The 12,199-nt window shown below is 48.6% G+C and overlaps 1 protein-coding gene across 2 annotated transcripts in view; it reads left to right on the forward strand.

The window, feature by feature from the left end:
* RAB43 (RAB43, member RAS oncogene family) overlaps positions 1-12,199 on the forward strand; it is a 33,671-nt gene that overhangs the window by 16,786 nt on the left and 4,686 nt on the right. Inside the window, exons 1-2 of one of the 2 annotated variants that reach the window (XM_040463734.1) lie at positions 8,145-8,369; positions 9,272-9,455. In XM_040463734.1, the coding sequence (XP_040319668.1) occupies positions 8,286-8,369; positions 9,272-9,455 (268 nt within the window). In that variant the 5' untranslated portion in view covers positions 8,145-8,285. Of the gene's footprint in view, positions 1-8,144; positions 8,370-9,271; positions 9,456-12,199 lie in introns of those variants that run through there. The other variant, XM_040463733.1, reaches the window with a different exon arrangement.

Below are 12,199 nucleotides of genomic sequence, written 5' to 3' on the forward strand. Positions count from 1 at the left end.
TGAGCCAAAACCAAGAGTCAGACGCTTCACTGACTGACTCATCCAGGCGCCTCAGTCTTGCTGCATTTTATGTTCCTTGCCTGGCCCCCAGGGCACCTTCGTTTGGGACATTTGAATGAAATGTTGAACACAGTCTGCTGTGGGTGCTGTTACAGAAGCAAGAACCAGGATGCTAGGGAGCCAGGAAGGAAAGAAGAATGAATTCCCCTCTGGGCTGGGGCCTAGGCCTGTGTGTCAGGGAGAGCTCTACTAATCAGATGACTTCTGATCTGGGGTCTTGCAGGTTAGGTAGGAGTTCACCAAAAGGTCAAGATGAATGCCATCTATCCTAGAAAAGGAAGATAAAGGTGTCGTCCCTAGTGACTCAGAGGGACAGTGTAAACTAGGACTCATTACACATGGAGCTTAGGAGAGAAAATAAGCGTCATCCCTCATCCTGAGACTGCTTCCCCCCACTGAGGCCGTGATCAGTGTGCCCGAGCCCTCCTGTCACCAGGGTGGAAGAAGGACCTGATGAAACCCAGGACTCTTGCAGCCTTGGAATCCCTACCCCTTGCCCATTTGAAACTTACCTGACTGACCCCTGCTGAGTGGGAGTGGGGGCAGCCTCCCTCTTCTGAATGTACATGCTTTGGGAGCCCTTCTCCATCCTAACTGGGCCGCCCTCCTGCCCTCTGTGCCTAGCAGATGCTTCTGAATGTCACTCCAGGTGTCAGCAGCCCCGAAAGTTTCCCCTGAAGTTGAGTGTAAGATGTGGAGGCCTGGCTGGGGAAGGAAGGAGAGGCTGGCAGTGTGCCAGGTGGGAGGTGGGAGAGTGAGGGAGGGCAGGCTGAGACCTAACCCACAGGACAAAGTCCCTATCTGTCAAGTGAGCGTGCGTGCAGAGGACTTCCGGTGAGTGGGGTAGTAGTTTCAACTTGGCAGATGTTCTCTTGGCTTCAGGCTGATTATGGACTTGGGGTAGGGTTCCAAGCTAACTCCATGGTTAGCTTTCCTAAGCCAGGCCCTGGAGCCCAATCTGCTAGATGGAGACCTGGCAGGGCAGGGTGACAAGGCTTTAAGGGCAGACAGGGTGCTCATCCGCCCAGCATGTATTAATCGAGGACCTTCTTCATCCCAGAAGGCTCAGCCGGTTAAGAGTCTGACTCTTGGTTTCGGGTCAGGACATGATCTCACAGTTCATGAGTTTGAGCCTTGCATTGAGCTCTGCACTGACAGCTTGGGATTCTCTCTCTCTCTCTCTCTCTCTCTCTCTCTGTCTGTCTCTGTCTCTCTGCCCCTCTCCTGGCTTTCTCTCTCTCCTTTTCAAAATAAATAAACTTAAAAATAGATAAAAAGATCTGCGGAGGAAAAGTAAATTGGGGTGAGGGGGCAGGACGGACTGCTCTTTTAAGAAAGGGTGGTTGTGAAAGAGCTGTGAGTGGAGTTGATACTTGAAAGCAGGCTGGAAATGAAGGGTGGTGCCAATCGTGCACCAGTCTGGGAGAAGAACACTTCAGGACAGGGAACATCAAGGGCCAGGGGCTTGGTATAGAGACCTCGGAGTGCTCAGGGATCAGCCAGGAGCAAATACGGCCCCAAGGGAAGTTCTGTGGAGGTGAGTAAGGTCCATGCTGCAGGACCTTTAGGCCTTTCCGGGGAGGAGAACGGAGGAGCGACGAGATTCTTAATACTGTTTTAGTGGCTCCATGTTGGCTGTGGGGTAGAGAATGGACCGCAGTGCAGGAGGAAGCCTGGGGCGGGTTTGAGGCCATCCGCAGTGGCCCCGTGTAAGGCCTGGTGACAACAGGTGTGGAGGGCACGGAGCAACGAAGGACTCCGTGTCCATGATTCCTGCTCACCCAGGCCCCTGCTGAGGGTGGAGAGCAAGGAGGTAAGTGGACAGACAGACAGCCAGACAGACAGACTGGCGTGGGCCCAGCACGATGCTCACATGCCTCAGCCAGTCACGGGGCTGTCAGAGCCTGCCTTTCTGCTCTGTGCCTTGGGCTGGTAGTCTCTGCCTGCAGGCTCTGTTGGGGACCCGGTGAGGTGGCCTGCGCGCCTGCCCCAGGACCCCACAGCATCCATGCAGTGGATTCTGCTGTCACTTCTGAGAAGTAGAGCCTGCATCATCCTCTCCGATGGAAGGTTCAGGATGGTGCTGGCGTGCTTGCCTGCCTCGTCACCTTCCTGTCTCTTGAGGAGCTGAGGTGGCTAATCACGCTCATTAAACTTTTCACCCAGACCCCCTCGGGGCGCTGCCTAATGGCAAACCTGGGGCTCCGGCAGAGTAGCTTCACTTGGCTGCTGGGAAAGCAGGGCCTCCTCTGGTTTGGCTTCTCGCACCTCTTCTGGAACACAGAGGGCATTTGGGCCAAGAGACTGAGCCTCCTCAACTAAAACCTCCTCTGTGATCCCACGGCAGGACCGCACCGCGCTCAGCAGCCCAGATGTACTTCACAGACATCAGTCAAGAGTGCTTCTCGTCTTAGCCTGGGCTCCCTCTGGAAAACGGCCTGAGACAAGGGCTTGTTCGCAGCTCGTTTGTTTTGGCAACTGGAGAGGGGGAAACAGAGGAGGAAGGACATGTTACAAGGCCGCCTCCTCAAGTTGGTCGCTGCCATGGGCAGATAGGGCTTGATCTGGCCGAACATCCCTTGCTCCCCATTGGCCAAGGGTTGATCCATAGGGTTGGTGAGGCCTTCTCACATGTGTGTCACGAAGGCATGAAGGCTTGGTGGTTTGTACAGCACCGCCCCACCCCCGCCCCTGGCTAGAATCGGAGAGACTCCCAGGTGGGATGGAAGAGATGTCTAATGGATATTTCCCTGCTGCAGACCATCTCCAGTGGCTTCCCATCGCGATAAAAATAAAACCTGCACTTGATGTTGGCCCGTAAGATCCCACACGTTCTGGCTTCAGTCTGCCTCTGACCGCGTCTCCTTCCATGTCCCTTTTCACTGCCGTCTGGCCACACTGCCCTTTCTGTATCTCCCAACACGGAGAGCTTTGTCCTGGACACTGTTGCGCTGTTCCCTCTGCCCGAACACTGTCCCCATGATTGGCTTCTCATCATCAGGCCCCAGCTCGAGTGCCCCCTTCTGTGACCACCCGAGGAGGCCCCTGTCCCAGGGAGTCTCTCCTATTACCTGTATCCTTTTCAGAGTGCTCGTTACCCTTCTCTGCAAGGATCCTGTCTGCATTCCTGTCTCTCCTTTTGCTGCGATGTGAACCCTGTGTTTGTTTCGTTCCCTGCAATATCTCCAGTTCCTAAAGCAAGGGCTGGCACATGGCAGAAACTCAGCACACGTTAGATGAACAAGTGGTTGGCCCATGCCCACAGCCCAGTAGGTTTTCCTTTGGGCATTTCATGTATCCTACCTTTTGCATTAAGCCTCCTTTGTGTATATTAAAAACACTAGCCAAAAATTGTAAATAGCTACGCAAATGTTGTTAAATGGCTGCATTTATCCAGCACCTTCTCTGTGTTAGGCATTGTGCACACTGAATCTGTCATGTGGTCCTTACTGGACCTTTTTTTTTTTCTTTTTTCTTTCTTTCTTTTTTTTTTTTTTTTTTTTGGAACAGATGAGAAACTGAATTCAGTTGTAGCCCAGAGATAACCGTGCTGGAAAGTGACGGAGTCGGGTCGGTCGGACCCCAAGAGCGCTGACACTGGTCTTTTCCCTCCCTTCCTCTAATGTGGGAGAGGATGAGAATATTGCCAGTCATGGGAAGGACCTACTTTCCAGAAATACCTCCTCCATTGCCACCCAAATTTCACCAATTGGTTGACCCAGATACCTTGACCTGTAGCTATTTTGTTGGTTTTTAATTTAGTTTTTATTTTTATCAGAGTTGTACTTGTGTATGGTTGAAAGAGTCGTCTGGTTCAACAAGGCGCGGTACAAAAAGGTCTCCTGATACGGCCACCCGCAGCCTCTGGGGGTAACCCCTTCGAGCTCTTTTCAGTTGATGGGGTTTTTCTATTTGTTTTGCTTACATTGCTACCTGCCTCCGCCTCCCCCAGTTACACACGTAGTCTGTTGACTTCTGACTTCAGAAGGTGAGAGTTAACTAACTCTCAGTGCCTCCCCAGCCCCCATCACACACGTACACACTCCGCATCCTCCCAGTAGAGTGGTGTGGCGATATTGATTAGATCAGCAGTATGTTCCTTTCAGCACTGTTCTCAGAACGTATTCTGAATTTGTTCCTTTCTCCCCACCTTTGCTGTGGTAACCACAGGGTGCTCACCACCCTGGTCCAACCGCTGTCTTTCACCTGGATGATGGCCCTTGCCTCCTAACTAGTCTCCCCATTTCTGTCCTGGATCTCATTTGATCTCTTCTCCGGGCAGCAGTCAGAGCGATCCTGTTAGAAAGTAAATCTGATTGGCTCTAAACTCCCACGGCTTCCCACCTTCACTCAGAGTGAAGGCCAAAGGTTCTTGCTGTGGTCTGGAAGCCACTGTGTGATCTGGTCCCCCCTCCCCACCCCGGTCTTCCCTGACAACTCTCCCTTTGTATTCTGTGCCAAACACACCCATCATCTTGCTTGCTTTGTCTCTGCTTCAGGGCCTTTGCACTTGTTCTCTCTCTCCCAGACATCTGCACTGGTAGCTAACTTTCTCCAGATCTTTACGAACAATTAGGTCTTGTGTGGTTGTCCTATCTAAATCTCCATTCCTCGCCTTGCCTCATAATTTCTTTTCCTGCTCATTTTTTCCCATCTGATCACTAGCTACCATACTTACTATTTTTATTATTTACTTTATAATTGATAGTATTTATATTATAGATATTTATGTATAAATAAATATATTTTATAATAATTATAAACCCTTATTACTTATGATCTTACTTAGCATTTGTCTCCTGCACCAAACTGTAAGCTTGAGGACAGCAAATCACATCTGTTTGGTTGGCCCCGGTATCTCTAGTATTTTCCTGTTGAAATGGTTGAAGGGGGGCGCCTGGGTGGCTCAGTCGGTTGAGCGTCCGACTTCAGCTCAGGTCATGATCTCACGGTTTGGGAGTTTGAGCTCCGTGTCAGGCTCTGGGCCAACAGCTTGGAGCCTGGAGCCTGCTTCAAGTTCTGTGTCTCCCCCCTCTCTCTGCCCCTCCCTGCTCCTGCTCACACTCTGCCTTCTCTCTCTCTCGAAAATAAATAAACATTAAAAAAAAATTTTTTTTAAAGAAATTGTTGAAGGAATTGTTCAACTAAGGGTGATGATTATATTACTAAGAGTTGTTCACTGATCTTTCATTGGCCACGTCCCACCAGTTCTTCCTGGAAGGACTATCATCTTGGTTTTGCTTACGTGTCTGTGTTTTTACCATCAATTCATCTCTGCAAGTAGGGGAGATCCTAACTGGGATAGCTGTCCTCCCCATCTGTCCAACATACCGTAAACCCTGCCTCTCAGTATATGACCTTCCCTCAGTTCTGTCTTCTTGAAGAAATCTCTCTCAGAGCTTTCTTGGTTTCTATTTTAGGTTTTTGTTTGTTTGTTTGTTTGTTTTTGTGGTGAGAGTACTACTCTATAAGAATTCCATTTTTGAAATTTCCTGAAACTTACTTGAGGCCCAGTGTATGTATATGGTTTATCTTGGTGAATATGCTGGGTCCACTTAAAAAAAAAAGGGGCAGTTCTGCCGTGTTGGGTGTGGTGTTCTGGAAATACCAATTTGATCAATAGTGTGGTTTAGATGTTCTTTACCCAACACTGATTTTTTTTTTCTGTTTATTCTATCAATTCCTGAGAGAGAGGTATTAAATCTCCAACAATAGTTGTGGATTTGTTTCTCCCTTTTAACTTCATGGGATTTAAAACTCTGTAATTATGTAGATACATATGTAGTATCATTATTTTGAGAGGGGGTTGGGGAGTAAGTCTGAGTAGGAGAGGCACAGAGGGGTGGGGGGGAGAGAGAATCCCAAGCAGGCTTTACACTCTGTGCGGAGCCCAGCATGGGGCTCGGTCCCACATTGTGAGATCATGACCTGAGCCGATACCAAGAGATGCTTAACTGATTGAGCCACCCACGTGCCCCAAAGTGTCTCTTTATCTCTTGCAATTCTTGGTCTGGAAGCCTTTGATATTACTATAACTATATATATAACTATATATATATAGTTACTATATATATATATATATATAGTTACTATAACTATATATATAACTATATATATAACTATAACTATTACTATAACTGTCATTCATATACTTTCTTACCCTCACTTCTTAAACGTATTTTATTATATGTTTTGGTTTTTTATAGGCTACCTATTTGTGTCTTTATATTTAAGGTGCCTCTCGTTGGGCTCTATGCTGACAGCACAGAGCCTGCTTGGGATTCTCTCTCTCCCTCTCTCTCTGCCCCTCCCCTGCTTGCACACCTCCCTCTCTCTCTCAAAATAAATTAAAAAAAAAAATTTTTTTTTTTTAAATACCAGGTTATTTCCTCTACTGACTTGCTGTTTCTCTTACTAGTTGATATAGGGCCAATGATAAGTTAGGGCATCCTTAACTTATAAAGTCTCTTTACAGTTTTATATCACTTCATACGTTACAACTGGCACTGAACCCTTCTCATTTTTCACTTCACATCTGACACCACACAAGTGTAGTCACCTTACAACAGGATGATTTCATGTATCTGCTTTCCTTTTTTGTGTCTGCTATTATTGTCCTACTTTTTTATTTCTTACACATTAGAAATCCCACTTTACAGTCCTTATTTATCGTTTTCTGGTCAGTTGTCTTATAAGGAAATTACAAGAAACAAGAATTTTTTTACTGTTTATTTATTTTTGAGAGAGACAGAGATAGAGCGTGAACAGGGAGGGGCAGAGAGAGAGGGAGACGCAGAATCCGAGGCAGGCTCCAGGCTCCGAGCCGTCAGCACAGAGCCTGACGTGGGGCTTGAACCCGTGAACCATGAGATCATGACCTGAGCTGAAGTCAGACGCTTAACGGACTAAGCCACCCTGGCGCCCCTAGGCATTTTTCATTGGATATCTAATGCCATGTGGACTTTTATGAAACTTTAACCTTAATACCTGTTTTCTTTTCTTTTTTTTTTTTTCTTTCTGGAAGCTTTTAGCACTTTCCCCTACCCCATTGTGGAATTCCCACACAGTGTGTTGGGGGGAGGGGTCTGTTTTCTTCCATTGTGTGTTATGTTCAGTGGGCCCTTTGAACTCTCAGAGGGAGTTTTCTTGAAGTCTTTCTTTGATTTCCTCCCCTTGGTTTTACTGTTCTTTTTCTTTTTTTTTCAGTCTTTTTTTTTTTTTTTTTTTTTTTTTAATTTTTTAACGTTTATTTTTGAGCGAGAGACCGAGCATGAGCAGGGGAGGAGCAGAGAGAGAAGGAGACACAGAATCCGAAGCAGGCTCCAGGCTCTGAGTGCTTAGCACAGAGCCCGACACGGGGCTCAAACTCACAAACCATGAGATCATGACCTGAGCCAAAGTCCAATGCTCAACGGACTGAGCCACCAGGCGCCCCACTGTTCTTTTCCTTCTGAAATGCTTACTATCCCGATATTAGACCTCTTAGGCTGCCTCTACAGTTTTTTCCCTCTTACTCTTCTTATTTCTTCTTATTTCTTTGTATTTCTTTATTTTGGAGGGATTTCTTCAACTTTATCTTCCAGCCCTTAGGGTGTATTTTTCATTGATATATTTTTAATAGTCAAAAGCTCTTTTTTTCCCCTGAATACTCCCACAACTTAAAAAAAATAGTATTCTATTATTGTTTTGTGGATCTTTTCCTATCTCTGAAAATACCGATGTTTGTTTTTGATAAACAAAAATTTGCTTCTGCCTAGCTTTTGTTTCGTCCAGGTCACTTTTTTTTTCTGTGTTTGTCCTTTGTCTTTTGTGTCATGCGCTCTCTCTGGGGTATGGGGATGAGTTTCTTGGTCAACTGGATTCCAGATTTGTGTATTGCCAGACTTCATGCCTTTCGCTTCGCTCCCCCCCCCCCCCATCATGCGTAAGCAAGCAGATACCTGATTTCCTTGGAACCTTTCATAGTTGAGTAAATAGGAGGTCTTGGGACAGGAGGGTCTCATTTGGCATGTTGTGGCTGAGTTTGTTAACTCTTAAACTTCTCTCTATGGGGCCGAGGGAAGAGGTGCTCACCTCCATGGTACCAGGGCCTGAAGCCCTGCCCTCAGGAACAGTCTGAGGCCTCTGGGGTTTTTCCCTACCCCGGATGGACTAGGGGGCCTCCCAATACCTTGAGAACTAGATAAAGGGGCCCCCAGAATGCTTGTGCCAGCAAAGGAAAATGGATGGACCCAGAGCTTGGTGGAGACCCAAGGCTCGTGTTCATCTTCAGAGAGCCCCAAGAACCTGTGATCTGTGGAGCAGAGAAGGCAAGTCCTGAGCCCCCAAGAGCCCTGCCATCTGCCTCCTCAGATGCCTGCCTGCAGTCCATCTCTCCCAGTTGCAGAGCTGGTGACCTCCACCCAGAGTGCGCAGCCTCCCAGCCCCGGCACAGTGAAGGTCCAAGGTCTACCCCGGGTTCAGGCCCTCCCCCTGCCCTATCTGGGAATGCCAGACTATTGCTTCTCCAGATACTAGGGAAGCTCCCGCTACACAGGCACCTCTCGTCCATGGCCAGGGTGCAGGAAGGCTTGGCAGTGGGCACTGATGGGTGTTAGTTAAGTGAAAACATGGGCAAGGAAAGACCCCAAGTTCCTTGCCTTTGGCCAAGCTGGGCCAGCAGGTGATAAAGGCCCCGCCAGAGGACTCCATCCACTGCTTCCCCCAGGCCGGCACTGCCACCAGGCATCACCGAGGCAGAAGTAGAGAACCCTAATGCTGGAGGAGTTTTCCACGTGGCTGGGTGTAGTAGTGTGTTTACGGGCCCAGAGAGGGGAAGGCACAGGACACGCACACACACCCAGCATCATAGCATACCAGAACCAGCTCGCCGGACCGTGAGCTGCTGGAGCTCTTCTGGTTCAGTGTCCCAACAGCAGAGAGCCCAGCCTTAGGGGAGCCCTGGGCACTCTAGAGAGCAGAGATGAGGGCTCCCCACTTTCCTTTGCATCCTCCTGCCCCCCTCAAAGCTGGGCCACTGAGTTGTCTTGTAAGGGATCAGGGGTCTTCTCTGTCCACCTTCTAGCCCCTCTTGCATGATTCCCGCCAAGGCATGGGCTGGTGGCCTGCCCAGTGTAACCAGCGCTTTGGGCATGGGTCTGTGGGATTGCCCTCCCTATCCCCCGTGCTTGGCCACACCACCAGGTTCACGGGAGGCCCCCTATTTCTTTAGCTGCAGATCTGGGACACAGCTGGCCAGGAGCGATTCCGCACCATCACCCAGAGCTATTACCGCAGTGCCAACGGGGCCATCCTGGCTTACGACATCACCAAGAGGAGCACCTTTCTGTCTGTGCCTCACTGGATCGAGGACGTGAGGAAGTACGCGGGCTCCAACATTGTGCAGCTGCTGATCGGTGAGCTGAGGGGAACAGGGCCAGGGCCAGTAGGGTTTCTCGGGGCCACGTTTCTGTCTCTCCGTCTTAGTGTCTTTCTCCTTTAAAAAAAAATTGTTTTTAATGTTTATTTTTGAGAGAGAGAGAAACAGAGCACGAACGGGGGAGGGGCAGAAAGAGAGGGAGACACAGAATCCGAAGCAGGCTCCAGGCTCCGAGCTGTCAGCACAGAGCCCGACACGGGGCTCGAACCCACGGACTGTGAGATCATGACCTGAGCTGAAGTTGGACGCTTAACCAACTGAGCCACCCAGGGACCCCTCATCTTTCTCCTTTTTAAACAAAGGGCAGGTGGAGCGTAGAGAGAGGCTGAGCTTGAACGGTGATCTTGCAAATTCTGATCCTGCCAATCACTTACAAAGTCATATTCAAAACTGGAATTGGAGGGAGGGAGAAAGGAGCGAACATTTGCTTTTTACTTCCCGCATATCCCCACCATGGTCAGCCCTGGTTAAACCTTCACGTGTGTCTCTGGATTCAGTTCCCATAACCTTGGCTACTGGCTCCTCCTGGTTTGGCAGGGCTAGAGCCGAAGCTCAGGAAAGTGGAGTAACTTGCCCCAGTTTGCGCACCCTGTGAGCCTATAAATCCGAAACTGGAGTCCTGCCGGTGGTGCCTTGGTGACATGCTGTCCCCCCACACCGCAGAGCAGCGCTTCTCAAACCTTTGCGCTCCGAAGGTTTGTTAAAGCACAGATGCCAGGCGTCGTGTCTGACTCAGGAAGGCTGGGTGGGGCCCGTGAATGTGCATTTCTCACAAGTTCCCAGGTGACGCAGGTGACGTCCATGTTGGCGGCCCAGAGAGCCCACACTGAGAACTACTGTTGCAGAGAGAGGCTCTTACTTCCATTTTCCCTTTTCCTCCTACATAAACTCCCCAGACCTGGGCTCAAGCGCTTTGGACCATTTCTGTGGTCCCCAGGGTCCTCATTCCAACAGTCAGGCAGATTCTTCTTCCTTTTTTTTTCTTTTTTTTTTTTGAGAGAGAGAGAGAGAGAGAGAGAGAGAGTGAGAGAGCACACGCACATGCACACAACCGGGGAGGGGCAGAGGGAGAGAGAGAATCTTAATTTTTTTTAAGTTTATCTACTTATTTATTTATTTAGAGAGAATCTTACATTTTATTTTGAGAGAGAGAGAGAGAGAGCACACCTGCACGCACAAGTGGAGGAGGGGCAGAGAGAAAGGGAGAGAGTGAGAATTGCCAGCAGGCTCCGCACTGTCAGCAAAGAGCCCGATGCGGGGTTTGAACCCACAAACCATGAGATCATGACCTGAGCCGAAGTCAAGAGCTGGACGCTTAACTGACTGAGCCACCCAGGCGCCCCAATTTTGTTCTCGTTTTTTAGAGGCAGATTCTTCTAAGATGAGATTGTACAGATGGGGCTGCACATAGCTCCACCTGGGGAAAGGGCGGTGCTTGGTTCCCTGTCTGGCCTGGGATATGGGAGCGCTCAGTGGAGCTGGGCTCCCCCGCCAGGAATGGGGTTCTCCTTACGCGGCCTGACACTTCCCTTTTATCCAGAACATTCAAAATAAGACATTCTGGGGCTCCTGGGGGGCTCAGTCGGTTAAGCATCCAACTTTGGCTCAGGTCATGATCTCACAGTTCGAGGGTACAAGCCCCGCCTAGGGCTCTGTGCTGATGGCTCAGAGCCTGGAGCCTGCTTGGGAGTCTGTGTCTCCTTCTCTCTCTGCCCTTCCCCCACTCACATTCTGTGTCTCTGTCTCTCCAAAATGAATAAACGTTAAAAAAAATAAAAAATAAAATAAAACATTCTATCATAGAGCATTTTATACAAGTATAAAAATAGAATAGTGCACTGAACCCCACATACCCAGTACCGAGCTTCAGCAATGAGCCATTCACGGCCAGTTTCCTCTCTACCCTCATCCCTTCCCCTCCCTTGTCTTACTTTGGAACAAATCCCAACACCAAACTATTTCATTTATCAATATTCCAGCATAAATCTATAAAAGGTACAAACACTTTAATAAAAAGTACATAACAATACTATTTTCACATCCACAAAATATTGATATTTTCTTATTATTATTATTATTATTTAGTTTATTTATTTTTTGAGAGAGAGAGCAGGGGAGGGGCAGAGAGAGAGAGGGAGAGAGAGAGAGAAGCCCAAAAAGGCTCTGCACTGTCAGCCCAGAGCCCAATGCAGGATTCGAACTCAACGAACCACAAGATCATGACCTGAGCCAAAATCAAGAGTCAGATGCTTAATCGACTGAGCCACCTAGGCACCCCCCCCATATTGATATTTTCTTAATATAATCAAATGGCTGATGAGTGCTCAGATTTATAATTGCTAATAAATATCACATGTACTTGTTTTTCTTCTTTTTGTTGAAATCAGGATCCAAACGAGTTCCACACAGTGAAATTAGTTGCTGTAGCATTTAAGGTTACCGAAGACAGTCTTGATTTTTATAGGTGGTTATCTATTTTTTTTTAATGTTCATTCGTTTTTGAGAGAGAGAGCATGAGTGGGGGAGGAGCAGAGAGAGAGGGAGACACAGAACCTGAAGCAGGCTCCAGGCTCTGAGCTGTCAGCACAGAGCCCGACGCGGAGCTCAAACCCACGGACTGTGAGATCATGACCTGAGCTGAAGTTGGACGTTCAACCAACTGAGCCACCCAGGGGCCCCGCGGTTATCTTTTTTTTGTGTCGTCCCTATAACCACATTACA

The sequence above is a fragment of the Herpailurus yagouaroundi genome, unplaced genomic scaffold, assembly GCF_014898765.1.
Source record: "Herpailurus yagouaroundi ecotype Mexico unplaced genomic scaffold, PumYag 419, whole genome shotgun sequence".
NCBI lineage: Eukaryota > Metazoa > Chordata > Mammalia > Carnivora > Felidae > Herpailurus > Herpailurus yagouaroundi.